Below are 21,454 nucleotides of genomic sequence, written 5' to 3' on the forward strand. Positions count from 1 at the left end.
GGTCCTTGGAGAGGGACATCATGCTTGGTAGAGTGGAGGGACAGCACAGAAGGGGATGGCCCCCTATGAGGTGGATTGATTCAGTGACTGGGGTAATTGGAATGGGTGTGTCAGAGACAGTGCGATTGGCACAGGACAGAGCAGAGTTTAGGACTGTGTCGCTATGAGTCGCAAGTGACTTGATGGCACATAACAACAACAACAATTGCCATGGGAAAGTCTGCTGTTAGGGACCTCTTTAAAGTACTTAAGAGCAACGGTGTGTCTCTGGAGACAAAGGTGCGTCTGGTACAGGCCATGATCTTTACAATCACTTGTTATACATCAGAGAGCTGGATAATGACCAAGGAGGATAGAAGGAGAATTGATGCTTTTGAGCTTTGGTGTTGGAGAAGAGTGCTGAAGTTGCTATGGACTGCTAAGAGAACAAACAGATTCATCCTGGAGAGGGTTGAATCGGGTGGCTCCTTGGAGGCAAGGATTCTGAGGCTTCGTCTGACATACTTTAGTCATGTAGTAAGGAGAGACCAGTCCTTGGAGAGGGACATCATGCTTGGGAGTGTGGAGGGCAGGCGCAGGAGGGGATGGCCCTCTGGGAGATGGATTGATTTGGTGACTGGGGCAATCGGGATGAGGTGTCAGAGGCAATGAGATTGGCACAGGACAGAGCAAAGTTTAGAGCTGTTGTACATAGGGTCGCTATGAGTCGCAAGCGACTCGACGGCATGTAACAACAACAACGTATGTAGACTTTGCTTAATGTTGTAGAAGACTGGACTCATGCACTGTTTGCCCTTATGCATCTTACATAGTTCATATTTCACTCAGTGTAATGTCCTCCAGGTTCAACTATGTCACTTGGTGGTTTGTGAATTCATCATTGGTCTGTAATACTGATTAATGTTCCACTGTGTGTATGATTATTCTCTTTTGCTGCTTAAGTTTTCTACTCAACAATACAGTTAAACCTTTCCATGTCAATGGAATATATATGTATAGATACAACTTTTTAAATTACTCTTGAAGTTAGAAGTTCTCTATATTTAGTCTTAAAGCTGTTTAGGGAGCTCTGGTGGCCTAGTAGTAAGGAGTTATGCTACCAACCCAAAGGCATGTAGTTCAAATCGACTAGCTGCTCCTTCAGAGAAAGATGGGCAGTGTCCTCCCATGGGATTTACAGCCTCTCAAAACCTGCTTTGTGTCGATTCCTACTCCACATTGTATAATAACAACACAAAGTAAAATACCTACAAATTAAAACAAAATGGAAATGGTTCTGAATTATATGAAAATGACTCCCATCCTCCTCTCCTAATATTCAGTATATGATATTGTTAAATATATAGGTTAAAGAGAGTGACAAAATTTAAAAACCATAATAACATAATACATTTTCTATTTCTTGCCTCTTATTAAATTAGGCAAACCACAAAAGACCACAAGTTTCACTGTGTTGACCTCAGGAATTGCAGGGGAGAGGCATGCTCCTGGCATCTCCAAGGCATCCACGTATCTGAGAGCTTTCCTTCAGGCACCACTTGACGGATTCAGATTGCCCATTGTTGGTTATTGGTTGAGAACTGAGACATTTGCATCATCCCAGGCCTCCCACCTCCCCTGGGCACCTGGGTGTCTTGGCACTTGATTCCTGGTTGGCACGTGTAGTAGCTACTTTCAGAAAGTCAGACAAGCTCGGGGCTAGACAGCTCAGGCCTGCCTGTCTGTGCTGCAAGGGGGAGACTGTTTATTTAGTGTGAGTTGGGACTTCTGGGTTAAACTTCTTTAACTTCTTCCTAGCCTAGAAATATCCTAGCTTGCCAAATGCTGTTTTGTCTGAATATTCAAGTCTTTCTCTCGATACCCCTGGAGGAGTTTACAGACACCATAATCATTGTCACCTCATCTTCTAAAGGAGAATGCTAAAGCTCAGAGAAGGGAAATGACATGTCTAAAGATAGATGGCCGGAACTGGAGCCCCAGCATTTCTGACTCACAGGACCTTGTCGTGTCCACCCACGACAATTTACATAGGAGGGGGGCATGTCTGTGGCCCAGACAGGAAGGCGTGGCCCAGGCACTGTATGAAGCTAAGGCAGAGCCAGGAACAGAACCAAAGACCGCAATGGACTCGGCCATGTGTTGTCTGACCACTTCCCTTAATGAAATAAAATTCTTTCTTTACATCTTGTTTTTAGGGAAATCAGTTCCTGAACTCGAGTTGCACGTTCCCTTCCTGGATACTGTGAAGCCAAGAAGGCCTTCAGAAACTTCTGTGAGGCTCCCTGCAGAGGAGCAAGTGCAGCCCTCCTTCCTAGCTCCAGGTACCATCTCTGGCCCCCAAGAACCTGGGCATGTGGCTCTTGTGTGCTCCCAGAGGGCCAGATGCTCTTGTGACAAAAAGCTAATCTTTCATAGTGGCACCTCTCTTCCCTTCCAGATATAGATTAATGCCTTTGTCCCACCAGGCCTAAAGTACAGAGAGAGGAAGTGATTTGTCCAACATCATACAACTGGGAAGTGGTAGGTCTAAATTGATGTTTTAACTGTGTGCCAGTAACCACCATACACACTGCTGTTTCAGAGTCTTCAGACCTTTACCAATTGGTCTCATCATCTCATGCTGGAGTGAAGATAGGGTGTGAAAGACACAGGAGCATTGGATGCTGAGTATCAGGACTCAGCCTATTGATGATGCCTTCCCCACAGGGTAGTCACGACTCACACTCAGGTCTCCATGGTCACTGCCTATCTCTGGGAGGCACAGCCCTGCTCTGCTGCCCCACAGGGGCCACAGGAGTATGAGCTGTGAAGCGCAAACCCACAAGAGTGTGGTTATTCATGTGGTTCTGGAACCAGGACAGTGGTGGGTACAGGGAGCACAGAGGCACTTTTGTCTCAGACAGATCTGATTGGATCCCAGCTTTATCACCTTCTAGCAGAATCACTTCACCTCCCTGTGCCTCAGTTTCTTATCTGTAAAATGGGAATAAGATGGCCCTCACCAGGTTGTAGCAGGGAAACCATGCACTTCAGTCTGGCACCAGGTCATACTCATTAAATGTCAGCTGGCATTCATAACTCTTAACACCCAGATAGGTTGAGTCTAGACAACTAATTCCAGGTTAGAGGTTTTTATTATTTTCTATAGTTACAGATTTTAATAAAAAATAAAATTATAAAGTGGATTATTTTGATCAATAATTAAAGATAAGGGACAATAGCCCTAAAGGAATTGTGATGCTTGCTTGTGGTCAGAGAGAAAAATAAAATAGGGAAATTTTAGGGTATTCTGTTCAGGATGGAGGAGGTAACTAACAGTGACAGCAATTTCTTCTACTGTTTCTTATCTCAGTTACAGTAAAATGCTGTGTGCTCCTGCTGCCTTTTTCTGGTCATTTTCTTGAATGTCCCTGAAATGCAAATGTGCCTTACAGATCAAGATGATAAATATGATCTCTAAACAGAGCTAAAAAGTAGATTATCTATTTTTTTTCCCCACTCTCAAAATAGGGTTAATTTCCTCAGATAACCCTAGACCTATCTGTTCTTGGGAATACCCCGAGATTTCGTGGAGCACAGCCCTGGGTGACTCTGAAGGACTTCTGTAGGAGGGAGGATGTGATGGCAGGTACAGGTCCTGGTGGAGGTGGTAACACTTCGTTGAGAACACACTTGCTTTGCATGTGACACTAAGCTGAGAACATTTAGTGAAGGAGTTTGAATAGCAGTCACCAGCAGGTGAGGGATGCATGCCACACCCCCTGAAGGTGTTAGAGAACATGTCACCACGCTGTAGGTGGGCCAGTGGGGCTGCATTGCAGCGTCACCCAATGAGGTAACGTGTCTCCAGTTGGCTCTCCTGACACCATGCCTTTGTCCAACACCTAGGGCAGTGGGTGGGAGGGCTGTGGAAGGGAGAATGCAGCCACCCAGGGTCTTATTTGCTCTGGTGTAGACATTGCTGGCTGGCCCTGCTCCTGGGAGCAGTTAGCATACTGCTACGGAGCCTGCAATCACCCTGGTAGCCAACGAGGCCAAGTCTACTGCTGCCCCACTTTGCATGTGTAGGCTGTGTGCAGAGTTGAGTGGTGGTGGAAGGGCATTGGCTCAGACAGTTTGCCCCAGAGCTCACATTTTAGCCCTCTGTGATAACCTACTGGTGGGAGGAAGTGGGAAAGTAATGAGGGTGAGGAACACATGAGAGCATGTGAGCTGTGGGCGGTTATGAACACGGAAAAAGGTAGCTGAAGTCGCTGGCACAGAGCCTACTGTGTGGGAGAGGCCATTCGGCTGTCCTCAGGAGTGCTTCCTTCTTGTCCTACATGCAGTTTTACCAGCTTAGTAAATGATTGTACATCCTACATGTGTCCGAGACTGATCTTTGTGCTTTAAAAGCATAATTTTCCATCTGGGCAAGTAGTCCAGATTTTTCTACTTTTTTTACATTTGAGAAATTCCAGAGGGATGAAGTACAGCCTGCCGCAGGCTAGCTCTTCACCTATAACCAAGTAGGACTGGCGCCCTGCTCTGTGTGACACCAGGAAAGGAGGCAGGGAAGCTGTGGAGGGATGGGGACCCAGCCCTGGACATGGCTCTGCTGCTTGTGCTGTGCTCATGTCTGCGGCATTACAGCCCAGTGCATTCTGCTTGGGGGAGCCGATGTTGTGGAGCATTTCATCAGAAATGGAAAAAGCTTTTTAGTAAAACCTTCAGTGCACAGGGGTTCAGCCTTAATGTTTTAGAAATGACAATTGCAAGACTCACTGAGTCAGCAAGGCTTGAAACCTGGTTTGGCACTCCCTGTAACATCTGTGAAGCAAACACCAGACCTCAAGCCTTGTTCTAGGTGCCAGCCTGCCTCTTGCTCTTCTGCCAGAGGGAGATTTTCCTTATTTTCTTCTTTTTTCAGTTTCTGTTTTGGGTGGGCGTTTCCCATTCAACAATTCATAGATAAATTGTTCCATGTCACTGGTTACTTTTTCTGCAATGTGTCACCACACTTCCCATTTCTACCCTGCCTTCCCAATTTCCATCCCACCAGTTTGTCTGTGTGCTTTTTTCTGAACATTTCCCTTGGTTGGCAGATCTGCTATTGAGGACCTCTTTAAAGTGCTAAAGAACAAGGATGTCAGTTTAAAGGCTAAGGTGTTACAGATCTGAGCCATGGTATTTTCAGTTGCTTTATATACATTGGGAAGTTAGGTAATGAAACAAGATGACAGAAGAAGAATCGCTGTCTTTGAATTGTGGTGGTAGAGGATTGGATATTCCGTGGACTGCCAAAAGCACAAGTCTGTCATAGAGGAAGGGAGCCAGGTGCCCCTTGGAGGCAAGGATGGTGAAACTTCATCTTACGTAGTTTGCGTATAGTTTCAGGAAGAATCAGTCCTTTGAGAGAGACATCATGCTGAAAAAGGTGGAGGATCAGAGAAAGAGAGGAAGCCCCTCAAATGGATGATTTGACACCATGACTGTAACAATGAGCTCGAGTATGTCAGAGGTAATGAGGATGGTTCAGGAGAGGACAGGGATCATAGGGATGTTATGAGTTGTAGATAACACCTAACAACAACGAGTTCCCTTCCTTACTTCTTCATCTTTGCTGTTGAGCTCATTTTGCCCCTTTTAGTCTCACACAGTTAATTGTCCTAGTGATTCCTCAGAGGTGCCACTTAGACCAGTTTAATATTTGGCTGATAAGTGACTCTGGGAGTAGATTCAGTTCCAGATTAAAGGAGTGACTGAGGATGATAATCTCAGGCATTCCCTCCATCCCTCCCAGTCCAGTAAGTCTAGACATTTTTATGAATTTGAGATTTGTTCTCTACTTTGGTCACATTTAGCCAGGATCTTCTTTTGTGCCCCTGGTCAGAGGTTCAGAAGTGATAACTGTGCACAATCTAATTGTTTTCTGGTTTGGAGGAGGTTGTATTCTATGTGGGCCACTAGTCCTGTGGACTCATTTTTTCACTTGAGTCTTTGGTTTTCTTCATTCTCCTTTGCCACAGACAAGATGAGACCAACAGTTATGTTTTATTTGGCCACTCACCATCACCCAGATTACTTAAGATTTTTGGTAGTACTCACCAAACTAGGTTGTAGATCATTCTCTTTATGATCTACGTTATGCAAGCTGACTTAGACATCCTCTGAGACTATGGTCCTAAGCCTTCAAACCCTGTAGCACAGGGAAAGGACAGAGAGGCCTTACTCCCAGTGAAGTTTCCAGGTCAGGGCGAACAGATAGGGCAGGGCTGAAGGAAAGAGCAAGAAAGAAGTAAAGTTGATCCAAAGCAGTGGGCTTCTGGAGTATGGAATGGGTGGTACAGAAGAGTGTGAGGATTAGAGAAAATATAGAACTGGCCCTTGATGGTTCAGTGGTTAAGGGCTGAAGAAGGACTTGATGACCTGGACAAACTGAGGGCAGTGCTGTTGTCACAGGGGTTACTGTGAGTCAGCATCTACTTGACAGCACCTAACAACAGCAGCAGAGAGCTCTGGCCTAGTGCTAAAGAGCTTCACCGTCAACTTGAAGGCGTACAATTTCAATCCCCCAGATGCTCCGAGGGAAAAAGAAGGACATTCTCCTCCGTGCAATTTACTGCTTCTGAAACCCCTCTGAATGGTCACCTGTGGGTCAATTCCAACAGGATGGTATGTAATAATAGTAACAACAGCAACAGTGTAAAACCTAGAATCTTTGAGGTTGTTCCTAATCAAGACAAGATTAAAAAGAATGACATTAAAGTTGACAGAAAAACATGAAGAACTCATTGTGCAGAGATGAGGTGCACTGGAGATGAGGGGAGGCCACAGATGGGGAGTACGGGAAGTGAATTTGTGAAGAGCTGGAGGAGGTGGCAAGCAGGAGTGCTACCTCAGAACAGCAGTGACAAGGAACCTTACTGCAGGACCCAATCTTCTGATAACAGATCTCAGGAAGGGACTAACTGTGCAAGGACAGATGCCTGAGAGAAAATGGAATAGGAGCCGCATGCCTTAGTTCTGACAGAAATACCACAGGTGGTTGGCCGTAAAGAACAGAAATTCATTTTCTGACATTTCATGAGGATACACATCTGAGTTCAGGATGTGACACAGGGTGGAGGAGGGAGTATCTTTTCTATTTCATCTTCTAGCTGCCAACAATCCCTATCCATTGTCTTCCTCTTTTTTTTTTTTGTCTTCCTCTTCTTGCTGCAGAGGGTCAAGGACTGCAGCTTTCAGTGTGGACTGAGGCTCAATGTCAAGAAGGCAAAGATTCTCACAGCTTCAGTTTGTTCGGCTCCACGGTCAACACCTTTCGCACCAGCAGCCAGGAAATTAAAAAAACGTATCGCGATGGGAAAGTCTGCTGCGCCTGATAAAGGCCATGGTCTTTGCTATCACTTGTTATGCATCAGAGAGTTGGACAATGACTAGGGAGGAAAGAAGGAGAGCTGATGCCTTTGAGCTGTGGTGCTGGAGAAGAGTATTGAATGTACCATGGACTGCCAAGAAAACAAACAGATTCAACCTGGAGAGAGTTAAACCAGGCTACTTCTTGGAGGCAAGGATTCTGGGGCTTCGTCTGACATACTTTGGGCATGTTGCAAGGAGGGACAGGTCCTTGGAGAGGGGTGTCATGCTTGGTAGGGTGGAGGGACAGCGCAGGAGGGGAAGACCCTCTATGAGGTGGATTGATTCAGTGACTGGAGTAATCGGGATGGGTGTGTCAGAGGCAATGCGATTGGCACAGGATAGAGCAGGGTTTAGGGCTGTTGTACATAGGGTCGCTATGAGTCGCAAACGACTTGATGGCACATAACAACAACAACTTCTTAAGTGTGTTTATAGTTCAGAAGTGTTTAGATTTTGGACTCACCCTACTCTGCTATAACTTCATTAGCGATTATTAGCTAAGTTAATAAAAAAACCCCTCTGTTGCAAAACAAGATCATATTTATGATATAAACTCTAACTTGGACTGACGACTGACCTTGAGTAAATCCCAGCCATCATGACCGTCTGGAGGGGCTTCATGCCCTTAATTCTCCTCAGACATTCCAGTGGATTAGAATTGCCAAAGATGCTTGGCAGTGCAGCATCAAACAAACGGTGGCTATTTCCAAGTAGTGGGAATAGCATTCCTACACAGCTTTTGGGAGATACCATTTGGTCCACACACCAGTCAGAGCTAGAGACCATTAGCCTGTGTATCAGTTCCCTGTGACTGCTGTAACAAAACCATAGTGGCTGTGACAGAAATTCATTCTTTCCCAGTTCTGGAGGCCAAAAGTCTGAAATCAGCATCACAGGCTTGAAACCTAGATGTGGGCAGAGCATGCTCTCTTTGGGAGCTGTAGAGGAAAATCTCTTCTTAGCCTCTTTTTTTTTCTTCTTCTTAGCCTCTTATAGCATCTGTGGCTACTGGCATTCCCTGGTTTGTGGCTACCCAGTCACGGCCTCCATGGTCGCATGCCTGCTTTCCTATGTGTGAGAAAGTGTGTCTGCTCCATTTTTTGTAAGGTATATAGGATGTCATTTAGAGTCTTCCCAGATAATCCCAGGATCATTTTATTGATACCAAGATCTTTAATTTAGTCACATCTGTTGCTGCTGCTGTTGTTTGTGCCACTAGTTGGTTCTGCCTCTGAGTGATGCTGTGTGCAAAAGGATGAAACACCGCCTTGTCCCACACCATACCCACAATCATTGCAATCTTTGAGCTAACTGTCAGAGCCATTGTGTCAAACTATCTCAGTAAGGGTCTTCTATTTCACTAATCCTCCACTTTACCAAGCACGGTGGCCTGCTTCAGGAATGTGTCCCTCTCAATAACATGTCCAAACAACGTATTGCTGTCCCCCTCTCTAAGGAGTATTCTGTCTCTTTCCAACATACAAAATTTAAAAAATGGCTCCACAAGAACCCAGGTACAACCTGAGATGGTCCCATCTGAATTTAGATACCATCTCAAGAATAGATTTGGGAAAGGGAGCCTAATAACTGAAACGAGGTGAGTTGTGGGGTGGTGGGATGATACTAATGACATCATCTGTGGGGAAAAAAAGCAAAATGTCATTGAAAAGACAGGAAAAAAAACACAACCAAGACTATAAGGAATATCAGAAGAAACTGATCTTGTTCCAAAATACAGAGAAACCAAAACAAAGGGAAGAAGTAATGGAGTCAAAGAGCTGAGCAGAAGATTTCAAAAGGTAGCTCAAGAAGACAAAAATATTATAATGAAATTTGCAGACTTAAAGTTTAAACCAAAAGGGGAAAACATGCTTGGCATTTTTTAAGCTGAAAGAACTGAAGAAGAAAGAAAAAAAGCCCCTAATTTGCAGTATAGAAGGAAAGGAAGATGGAAGAATTGATGCATTTGAAATGTGTTAGTAGAAAACTTTGTGAACTCTCAGAAGAACAAGTATGTCAGAATGTTCCTTACAAGTGAGTATGGCAATATCATGTATTTTGTACATTTTTGAAGGACTTGTGTTTCTTTCGGATTGCAAAAGCAGAAGGTCAGAGGGGAAAAATGTAGACTCTCAGCAAGATGGATTGACCCAGCAGCTCCAGCAGTGCACTCCAGCATAGCCGTGATGGTGAGGGTGGCAGCACAGAAAGAGTTCAGGGCAGAGCAGTGAGCCCACAGTCAGTCGCAGGGTTTGGTTTTGTTGTCCAAGAAATGACTGTGTCTCAGAAACTATAGTATCTAACAAAAACAACAACCTGAGCAAAGTATTGAGTGATGACGGAAGCATCAAAAGAAGATGGAAAAGATACACAGTCATTATATCAAAAAGAATTGGTTGGCATCCAGCTATTTCAGGAGGTAACATGTGATCAAGAACTGATGGGATTGATGCTATTGAAGGATAAAAGATGAAGTCCAAGCTTATTGAAAGCACAAGTGAAAAATGAAGCTCCACGAACTGACTAAATATTAATCAATATTTTAACAAATGCAGCAACATTGGACACATCCCTGGCGTACGCCCTTCCCAATTTTGAACCTGCAGTGTTTCCTTGCTCTGTTCTGACAACTGCCTCTTAGTCCAAGTATAGGTTTCTCATTAGCATGATCAAGTGTTCTGGGATCCCCATTCTTCTCAGAGTCAGCCACAGTTTGTTATGATCCACACAGTCAATGAAACACAGATAGACATTCCTCTGGTATTCCTCGCTTTCAGCTAAGGTCCATCTAACACTAGCTACAATATCCCTAGTACCACGACCCCTTCTAAACCCAATCTGGACTTCTGGCAGTTCTCTGCTAAGGTGCTGTTCCAGTCGTTTTTGGATCCTGTCTCCATACCTTTTCAACCTGTATGCAGAACAGATTATCCGGGAGGCTGGGCTCTATGAGGAGAAGTGTGGTGTCAGCATTGGTGGAAGATTCATCAACAATCTGTGTTATGCAAATGACACAACCCTGCTTGCTGAAACTGAGGAGGACCTGAAGCGCTTGCTGCAGAGGATCAAGGACTGCAGCCTCCAATATGGATTGAGGCTCAATGTCAAGAAGACAAAGATTCTCACCACTGGACCAATTGGCAGCATCAGGATGGATGGTGAAGAGATTGAGATTGTTCACAGCTTCAGTTTGCTTGGCTCCATAGTCAACACTCTCAGCACCAGTAGCCCAGAAATTAAAAGATGTATTGCGATGGGAAAGTCTGCTGTTAGGGACCTCTCCAAAGTACTGAAGAGCAATGGTGTCTCTTTGGAGACTAAGGTGTGTCTGATACAGGCCATGGTCTTTGCTATCACTTGTTATGCAAGGGAGTTGGACAATGACTAAGGGGAGTAGAAGGAGAATTGATCCCTTTGACCTGTGGTGCTGGGAGAAGAGTATTGAGGGTACCATGGACTGCTAGGAAAACCAACAGATTCATCCTGGAAAGGGTTAAATCAGGCAGCTCCTTGGAGGCAAGGATTCTGAGGATCTGTCTAACATACTTTGGATGTGTTGTAAGGAGGGAGAGGTCTTTGGAGAGGGATATCATGCTTGGTAGGGTGGAGGGACGGTGCAGAAGGGGAAGACCCTCTATGAGGTGACTGGGGTAATCAGAATGGGTGTGCCAGAGACAGTGCGATTGGCACAGGACAGAGCAGAGTTTAGGTCTGTTGTACATAGGGTCACTATGAGTCACAAGCGACTCGACAGCACATAACAACAACAGCAACATTGGAAGAATTTACTCTTCTGTGTCAAGAAATCTGGAAGACAGCTGAGCTCCTGGCCAACCAACTGGAAGAAATCATGTTTCTGCCCATTTCAAAGAATAATAATTTCACAGAATATGGAAATAACTGAAAATATTACACCCCGGTAAAAATTTGCAGAGGATAATTCAAAACATACTGCAGCAGAACATCAACAGGGACCTGCTGGAAATTCAGGCCAGGTTCAGAAGAAGACATGGATTGAGGGTTGTCAGATGAATATGGTTAAAGCAGAGGGAGTAGCAGAAAGATGTTAATCTGTGTTTTATTGACTCAGTTAATCATAGCAAAAGATAGATATTCTATCTGTTAAAGATCTTTTTTTCAAATGAGAGAATATTTACAGATTCCAGGGATTAGGGCATGGTTCCTTTTTTTGGGATGGCATTTTTGCAGCCTACCACAGACCACCATGCAAGTCTGACCCTGAGGGGTAGGGAGGGCACTCTCTGCCCGCATCCCAAGCATACTGGCTGGGGTTACAGAGTTGAGCTGGCCACTGAAGCTGTCCCTCGTCTCCCAGAACTGGTCTGCCTTAGCGTCCCAGCCACACTGAGGGTTAATGCGCAGAAAAGTGCCACGCAAAAGAGAGAATGGATTTCAGAGCAGCCACATTCCCATCAAATGGCAGTCTACACAGGGTGTTCTCGTGGCCTCTGAAGGAAAGACTCAACAGACCCAGGAGAGGAGGCGTAGGGTGGCCCTGGCCTCAGGCCCTTAGGATGAGGAGAGGTGCCCAGACTTTCACTGTGTAAGTCTGGTTTGCTTGCTCGGCCTCTGTCTGGGTTGCTGGGCATGTAGTGACCCTGGGTGAGTGGTATAACATAGACGTCTCAGTGTGGCGTCCCCCAGAGTCCTGGTGACCTGCTTCTGGAAAGCCAAGCAGTGGAGATGCTGCAGTGCACGTTTTTGTTCTGAAGCATGCCATGAGCCTGCATCAAGTCAGCAGCAGCTAATTCTTCATGCCTTGGGTGGTCAGTTAGAAGGACTAGCAGGGCCTTTGCCACAGAGCTTAAGGACTGTTGTTAGATTTTTCATATCAATTGCATATTTCTTGATATTGTAACCAGGAATATTTGAGGCAGGTGGATTTGGCCAGTGAGCCTGTGCTCAGAGCAGGGGTGGCCTGGCCTCAGAGCCTCAGAAGCTGGGTCTGCAACCAGTTATTTCCAGACTACTAAGTGGCTTCTGACCTTTGGTCCTGGGCCGCTTCTGTGTGGGTCACAGTTGACTTGCTCCTTACCTGCCTCCTCACCCAATGGACTGCACACTGCATGTCCCTCATGTGGGGCCTAGAGCGGACATTTCAACCTCCTTGACCTGACTTTAACCTGGTCCTCAGTCACTTGGAATTTTTTTCTCTCCTGTGTTTTCTTCACTCACTTCACTTAGGAGCATTGATTCTGGAGTCAGATAATTTCAGTTCTGATTCTGCCACTGAGTATGTGTTTTTGGGGAAATCATGTAACTTCTCTGTGTCTCAGAGTTTTGTTGTTGTTAGGTGCCACAAACTCGTTTGACTCATAGCAGCCCTGTGAACAACAGATCTGAAGCTTGTCCTATCCTGTGCCATTGCAGCAATCACTGTACCAGTCTATCTGGTTGAGGGCCATTGTTTCTTTCACTGACCTTCCCAGTGCTACCTTATCTCCTAGGATTGTTGAGAGGATTTGGTCAGTTAATATATAAAGCCTTTAGCCAGTGTTGGGGCATCATGCAAGTGCTTGCTAAGGGAGTGTTCCCAGTGCACACCTTTGCATGCACTAGTTCCCCTGCATCCTATTGCCATCTAGGCTGGTGCTTCTTTCTCTGGGAAACCCTCCTTTACCTCTCAGTCTTTCCTTCCTCTGACTTGGTTGTCTTACAGAGATTGTCACCTCAAAAGATGATGACTCCCTTGTCTACTGGAGAAGTCCTGAAAGTGGCCCCATAGCTAATGCACATTTCTGTTCTTCACTGCTCTTTGGACAGGAGGAGGGCTCCTGTAGGGGTTCAGTGTGTGTTGTTAGAAGTCAAATGAATTTCCTTTTTTTGAGGTGAAAATATACATAGGGTATACCAGTCTGGCAATTTCTGTGTGTATAATTCAGTTGCTTTGGTTACATTCCTAAAGTTGTACATCTATTCTCACTACCCTTTTCTGAATTAATTTCTTTATCATTAACTTAAACTCTTAAGGGAGCTCTAGTGGCCTATTGGCAAGAAGTTGCCCCGCAATCCGGAAGGTTTGTGTTCAAATTCACCAGATTCTTGGCTGGAAAGGAGAAAAAAAAACCCAAATAACAACCCATAAACTCTGTGTCCCCCTCCCACAGCAAAATCAGAATGATTGAGAGTTGAGCAGTGTGTTGGCTGGTGCCAAGTGGCTGCCTGAAAGTGGGAGAAGGCACTGCGCACCATGGTTTTTTGGGGGGAGGGCACTAGATGGGGAGCTCTGCTCTCCCATTTTCCTCTAGCAGACCCTACCCTGACCCAAACCTTTCTTTCCAGACTCTTCTGTAGCTAGTGCTTCCCAACAGTCTCTTCTGCTGCTTCATTCTGAAGAAGATACTCTTCACTCCTTAAAAACCAACCTCCCTGCTTCACCTGATTCAAAGGTAAATCCCCCTTCCTGTGACTCCCTATCAAAAATGCAGTTTCTCTGCTCTCTGATACCTCTTTAAAGGGTGGGAATGGGCAGGGATGTGTAAAGTTTATCCAGACTTCTAAGATTGAGAATACAGCATTCAGAAAACTGAGGACGGCAGATGGTGTGCTATATTCAGATTTTCAATACGTCTTTTTAGTGTTTGTGTTTAAAAGAAGCTAATAATTGACATTGACTCCTTCTCCTACCCCCCCCCCAAAAAAAAACACCCCAAACCATATCGATAATCATTTGCTTACATGGCATAGTGCATTATTTTTTTGAAAGTTCAAATCCACTAGATGCTTCCTGGAGAAAGATGGCCAGTTTCCGCCCACTAATGCTTACAGCCTCAGAAACCAGACAGAGTCCCCATGGGTCAGAGGGGATTCAGCAGAGTGGGTGTGGCTTTTTGTCTCTGTCCTCTCCATTTTCTCAGCTTAGTGTAGGTTGGTATCATTCTGATTTTTTTTTTTAAAGACTTGAATCCAGGGCCACATGCTGCCTTCCATGGATCCTAGCACTTTTGTCTTCATAGGCTGCTTCCTCCATTCAAAAATGTAAAATTATCTTTAATGGCTGCGTTGGGCAACACATAAATATGTGCAGATGACTTCAGCTCTCTTAGCTCATTGGCCTCAAAGTAGCCTTTGGGTTACTGGCATAACTTCCTATAGAAAACACCACCAGAGTGCCAAGTGCCACCCTCGCAGGTCACCTCAGGAAGGGGTTGGGGCAGGATGTAGGACAATGTGTGTTCATTCAGTCAGTCATGATTACCCAGTGAGAACTCAACCATGACTGTGCAATGGTAGAGAAAAGCCCTGAAAACAGAAGAGAGGGGATGTCCAGGACTAGTGAGAACGTCCACGTGTGGGAGGACTGGAGCATGGCCCCAAGGACACCAGAGGCCCCTACCTCAGCATCTTCTAATGCATCTCTTAGTTTGTATCCTTTCAGGCTATGATAAATGGGTAACTTTTTGTGTGATATTCATTTCTGTTAATTCTCTGATCTGTTCTGGATGATTATTAAACCCACATGGAGAAGTGAACTAACAGGGACTTTGGCTTTTGGATGGACAGAGTCCTTCTGCCTTGTGTCTCTGACTTAACTTGAGGTGCCTAATTCAGGAAACAGCTACTCAGGCAATTGAAGAACAAAATGCTTCTGGTTTGTGTGCTTTGCTATAGGTCAGAAGGGAATCAACAGAGTGGGTGTGGCTTTTTGTTTCTTTCCCCTTAGTTTTCTCTGCTTGGTGTAGGTTAATGTCATTTTGACTTTGAATGACCTGAGTCCAGGGCCACATCCTGCCTTTTGTCTGGAGGCCGAGCTGTGAAAGTACTGAGTGGCTGGAGAGGAGGATAATGGAGATAGGGGAAGGCCAAGCCTGAGGCCATTTCCAGTTGGAAATTGGATTAATGCTACTCCTCACACAGTGTGCAATAAAGGTGGGATCTGCCTACCTTGCCCTTTGCTTCGTGAGGTTAATACAGTAAGTTTAAACTATTAAATTTATGCATACAAAGCCATTTCTAAAGAGAACAGAGCACTCAGCTCTGCCACTGGCCAGATGTTTGACTTGCCTCAATCTCTTAACATCCTTGGTACTTGCCTCTGTAAACAGAGGGCTAAAAGGGATGGAAAGAGCATCCACTGGGTTGTAAACATGGGCTCAGGGTAGTTATGTTGTAGTTAATTTTCAGAATGATCCTCTTAAGATGCTATTATTATCCTTTTATTTGCTGATAAGATTGTTGAAATTCTCAGAGGTTAATTAAATTATTTGCCATGGGTCACAGAGCAAGGTAGAGGTAGGATTTGAACTCATATCTACTCATGTTCTTTTTAGCACTCCTTATTTGATACTATTATATAATATGTTCATAAATCAAAAAATTATCACCAAGAAAATGGAAATCATCCACCTGCTTTGCTCAGCCCCTATGAAGAACCACCTACTTACATGAGTATAACTGCATGCCCATACTTGTGTTGCTGATTTAATTTAAAATTTTTTTCTGCAACCTGTATTGTTGTTGTTGTGTGCCATAGAATTGGAACCAGCCCATAGCTGACCCTCCAGTGGATTTTCAGATACACTAAATCCCATTTTCCTCCTACAGAGCCAATGGTAGATTTAAACTGCATGCCTTTGGGTTGGCCGTGCAACTCCTTACCCCTGAGGCCACCAGAGCTCTTTGTACATACCTGCACACATATTTAATCGGAACTAGAAGGATAATTCCCTTTCTACTTTGACACAGTGCCCTTGTGGAATCATTTGTGGACTAAGTGCATTGTCAAGCCCTATCCTAGCTCTGAGGTTCTAGGTCGCTTGTGATCATGGAGAAAACAAGCTTCTGTAGTAATGCTGCCTCTTCTCTGAATTACAAGGTTTTCAGCACCTCTGTTCCTAAACAAGGAAACCTTTTGAACGTGGCTGGAGATGGCCTTTTCTGGAATGAGGCAGATGTGGTCCAGGCAACCAACAACTTCAGCCATGACAGTAAAATCAGTGAGGGCACCTTTGCAGTCACCTACCGAGGGCAAAGGCATGGCACACTGTTGGTCTTCAAGAAGCTCAGTGAGGCAAGTGTTCCTTGATTCTAACAAGGGCTGGAGTCATCTCGGTGTGGCTGGTGTTTTATTCTTCAATGTCTTTTCCATAGGCAGCCTGCTCAAGCCCAGGAGCAACTGAAAGATTCTTCCAGAAGGAACTGCAGGTTTGTCTGAGGTAAGTCTCACTTGTAAGACACTGTGTTTAATAATAAAGTACTACTCAGAGTGACCCTCCCTCGGTTTCCTAAGGCTGGAAACTAGTCCTTTTTCAGCTGCAGAGCAGTTGGTGGATTTGAACCAGCAACTTCTCAGTTTTCAGCCCAAAAGTTATGTACTCTGCCATCAGGACTCCTTAATAATAATGAAAACTAATCATATAGAGAGAGCTCTGGTAACCTAGTGGTAAAGAGTTGAGCTGCCAACTCAAAGACAGATGGTTCTAATCTCCCAGCTGCCCTGTAGGAAAAAGATGGGCATTCTACTCCTGTGTGATTCATAGCCTCTGAAAACTCACTGGAAGGTCAACTCTGAGTCACTTTCGACTTGACAGCACATAACAACAATCCTCACATAATGCTACTTATGCATCAGGCATATTGTAAGGGCTTTATATGTATAAACTCATTTAATTCTCACACTAACCCCACTGTGAGTGAGCTCTGGTGGCATGGTGGCAAGAAGCGGCACTGCAATCCCGAAGTTACATGGTTTGAGGGCACCAGTTGCTCCATGGGAGGATGGGTAATCTCCTCCTTTGCAATTAACTGCCTCTGAAAACCCACTGGAGGGTCACCTATGGGACAGTTCCGACTTTCTGGTACCCAGAAGCAACAACAACACCACATCCCTATAGTGTAGTTACTATTATTACTTTCAAAACAAGTAAAACAAGGCACAGAGAGGTTCACTGTCTTGTCTGAGGTCATACAGTGACTAACTGGTGGGGTTTGGGTGGTCAAGAGGAGCTCTGGGGGCCCAGTGGGCTGCTGACTGAAAGGCTGGGAGTGTGAATCCCACTCTGTAATTGTTGTTGTTGTTATCTGCCTTAGAGTTGCTTGCGACTCATAGCAACCCTATGCACAACAGCCCTAAACCCTGCTCTATCCTCTGCCAGTCGCACTGCCTCTGACACACCCATCCCGATTACCTCAGTCACTGAATCAATCCACCTCATAGAGGGTCTTCCCCTTTTGCGCCATCCCTCCACCCTACCAAGCATGATATGTCCCTCTCCAAGGACCTCTCCCTCCTTACAACATGTCCAAAGTGTCAGACGTCTCAGAATCCTTGCCTCCAAGGAGCAGCCTGGTTTAACCTTCTCCAGGATGAATCTGTTTGTTTTCTTGGCAGTCCATGGTACCCTCAGTACTCTTCTCCCAGCACCACAGCTCAAAGGCATCAATTATCCTTCTATCCTCCTTAGTCATTGTCCAACTCTCTGATGCATAACAAGTGATTGCAAAGACCATAGTCTGTATCAGACGCACCTTAGTCTCCAGAGTGCAGGCTTGAAGAGGACCGAGCCCCTTTCTGGAGAAGTTTCTAGTCCAGTGGAAACAAAATAAAAAACCTTTAATTGCTTGCTGTAGAGTCAGACACTCTAGTGGGTTTTCAGAGGCTGTAAATCTCATAGGAGAGGATTGCCCATCTTTCTCCCATGGAGCTGCTGGTGGGTTTGCTGACTTTAGGGTGACAGATTTCTACAAATTTGGCCATGAGAGCCAGTGGGGATTCTGACATGTTCATAGCTCACTGTCCTAAGCCTGGGCATCATGAAGTAGGATGTACCAGGGCAAGGTGGTGCAGTGCCGAGACAGCAGGCAAGGCTGTTTGTAGTAGTTCTAGGATAGTTTCGTTAGGGTCTGATCCACAATGGAATGAGGGTGTAATTGGGAGAGCTCTTTATGATAGTGACAGCAAGCAGTGACTGATGACATGGGGAAGGGAAGCAGGTTTTTAGGAAACCAGGTGGCATGTGGTGACCTTGGTGGACAAGTTGGTATGGGCTATGAAGTGGGTTTGGCACTTGGCTGCATCTAAGATATTCACCTGGAGCATCAGATACAGTTAGATGCTCAAGTTAGAACTTGAAGATGTGAGATTTGGGAGTATGCTTTATAAAGACAAGGAGCCTTGATAAGCAGTGGAGATTTGAACAGTGAGCCACTCTGTGAAGCTTTACACCATTAGAAACCCTGAGGGGCGGTTCTACTCTGTCTTGTAGGGACACTGTCCGTCAGAATCAACTGACCTGTGACAGGTTTATTTTTTCCTTTTTTGTTTTCTCACCAAAGCAAAGAAAAAGAAAGAAATTAGACATTAAACAAAAGGCTAGGCCTTCTGACCAGAATCTCATCTTAGAGTGTCCCTGCAAAGTGGTGAGCACAAGGGGAAAGAGAAGAGGCACTGCTATGTGTAGTCTGGGCCTTTAACAAGCCGTGGAATTGTTCCTATGAGCACTTGTGTGCATGAAGCGAGTGGGCACTGTTCCAAATGACTGCCCTACAAACGTTACTGCAGCAAGCCAGTGGCTCACAGCATCACCCAGCATGCTGCTGGCATAACTGTAAACAGACAGGTTTGGAATGAGATTTTTGCCAAGAGAATTAACGTGCCCTTTAGGCACATTAAAAACACTCTTAAGAGCTGAGAGAGCTTCCTTAAGTACATGAAGGAAAACAATCAGACGGAAAAGGAAGTCAAGGAGAAAAGTACTGGGGCTCAGCTAAAGAGGCCCCCAGAGACCCAGGCAGCTGGAGAGGGGTGCTGGGACCCATTCCCCACAGATTCATAGAGGATGGGGCTCGGGGGTGGGGAAGAAATATGTCTGGCTGTAAAAATTAGGACATCAGTTTTCACAGTGGAAATATAAGGTTTCCCCTTGGAGGTGGAATATTTAAAGCATACTTTGCTTCTTGTTTTGCTATGTAAGTGTCTACTATTAAATGGGGGCTCTGATGGTAAGGGACTGCACTGTAGTCTAAAACGGATGCGGGTCAGATCCGCCAGCTGCTTCACAGGAGAGAGATGCGTGATCTCCTCCTGTGCAGAAAGCCTCTGAAAACTCTCTGGAGGGTCAGGTATGGATCAGTTCCAACTCAGCAGTACACAAGAACATATTTAAAAATGGAAAAAACTAAAATGCTAGGCCCAGCTGGAATAGGAACCCTCATATCTCAGAGGAAGGCAAAGGAGAATAGGCCTTAGTGAAACAGACTGAGAGTATAGTCAGAGAAGTAAGAGGGTCAGGAGGAAGTGGTGACTAGGAAAATTTCAGTGAAAAGCCCTGTCCAGGAACCAGCAGTCAGCAGATGTGGAATCAGGCCCTGGCCATTCTGCTTGCTGGTTGACCTCTGAGGTCTTTCTGGAAGACGGTGAAGTTGTCACACACTGCAGAGCAATAAGATGGATTGAAGAGTGCTGATGGTCTAGTGGTAAGGAGTGTCACTGCCAACCCAAAGGCGTACAATTCAAATCCACCAGCTGCTCCACAGGGGAAAAAATGGGCATTCTTCACCCATGTGATTTTAGCCTCTGAAAATCCACCAGACTGTCAGCTATGAGTCAGTTTCCACTGATGGCACACAACAGCAAACATAGAGCTACAAGAGGACAGGCAGTGTTCATGTCCTGTCCTCTGCTGGGCCCTCAGAGGTGTCCGGAAGGGGACTGGTGACTCCAGGGCAATGAGAAGATGAAGGGTATGGGTATGAGGGCAGGTGGCAAGTGGCCTGTGATGATGTTCTCTCTGGTCCCTCACCCCTCTGTGCTGACACTTGCTTTCAGATGCTGCCACCCCAATGTCTTACCTCTGTTTGGTTTCTGCACTGGAAGAGGGTTTCACAGCTTGATCCACCCCTACATGGCAAATGGTTCCTTACAGGACAGACTCCAGGATCAGGTAAAAGAAGTAGACCCGAATAAATAAGATCTGTTAAACATCCTTGCTAAAAACCCACGATGTTATCTCCCAAGAGAGGTCTCATTCAATTAAAGAACACTGATTGCACTGTTATTCGGTATTGTTCTGGGAGTCTCAGTGCAACAGGACAAGAAAATAAACACTAAAAACAATTAATCTGTAAACTGGAAGCAAAGAGACGGTGTTCACCAAGTCTCCCTACCGGGAATTCATGGACCATCTTGTAATGACTCACACCAGAGTCTCTATGCAGAGGCTCCAGCTGTGGCCACTACATAGTGGATTTTCTGTAACAAATAAAGTTAATTAAGTTAAGGAAAAAAGTTATTCTAGTCTGTCAGTAAGTGAATTGATAAAATGTGATGCATGCATACAATGAAATGTTACTCAGCCTTAAAGAACACTGATGTTTGGAGTGATGAAGGTGGCCTAATGGCAGTAACTGTGCTGCAATCCTGAAGGCCACCAGCTGCCCCACGGTAAAAGGATGGGCACTCTCCTGTGCGATTACTGACTTTGAAAATCTGCCAGAGGTTCAGCTATGGTTCATTTCCGACTTGACAGTATTCAACAACAAAACATCCTCAAAAACGTACAAAATAATAATTTTTTTTTTAAAAAAAAGGAGCTCTGGAGACATGTTCTATAGCACAAGGGTGAGCTCCTTTGGTGGTTTGAATTTACCAGCAACTACATGGGTGAGAGATGGGAAGTTTCCTTCTATGGTATTTACAGCTCAGTCTATGAGTCAGAATTGACTCTACTGCCATCAGTTTTTGAGTAACATATTTTAAAACATGAATGAACCTTGAACACATGCTGAATGAGATAAGCAGATGTGTTGTTGTTATGTGATGTCGAGTCACGTGCGACTCATAATGACCACATGTACGACAGCTTTGAACCCTGCCCTGTCCTGAGCCAGTCTCACTGATTCCACCTCATAAAATCCTCAAACACCAAAACAACTATGAGTATATTCACACAATGGAATCCTACGCTGCATTGAAAAACAAGGAACTCATGCAATATTATTGAAAATGGTTGACTCTGGAGAACATTATGCTGAGTGAAATATCCCAGTCACAAAAGGACAAATATTACATGATGCCACTGTTGTAGAATGGGAC

The 21,454-nt window shown here is 45.0% G+C and overlaps 1 protein-coding gene across 1 annotated transcript in view; it reads left to right on the plus strand.

Annotated features, from left to right (window-relative positions):
- Positions 1-16,186: 16,186 nt before the first annotated feature.
- Positions 16,187-21,454, plus strand: part of IRAK2 (interleukin-1 receptor-associated kinase 2) — a 57,829-nt gene continuing 52,561 nt past the window's right edge. The window contains exons 1-3 of the mRNA XM_006900549.1: positions 16,187-16,432; positions 16,513-16,577; positions 20,189-20,303. Of these exons, the coding sequence (XP_006900611.1) occupies positions 16,187-16,432; positions 16,513-16,577; positions 20,189-20,303 (426 nt within the window). The remainder of the gene's footprint in view (positions 16,433-16,512; positions 16,578-20,188; positions 20,304-21,454) is intronic.

The sequence above is a fragment of the Elephantulus edwardii genome, unplaced genomic scaffold (genome assembly GCF_000299155.1).
Source record: "Elephantulus edwardii isolate Elephantulus edwardi_28Jun2011 unplaced genomic scaffold, EleEdw1.0 scaffold00288, whole genome shotgun sequence".
Classification (NCBI taxonomy): Eukaryota; Metazoa; Chordata; class Mammalia; order Macroscelidea; family Macroscelididae; genus Elephantulus; species Elephantulus edwardii.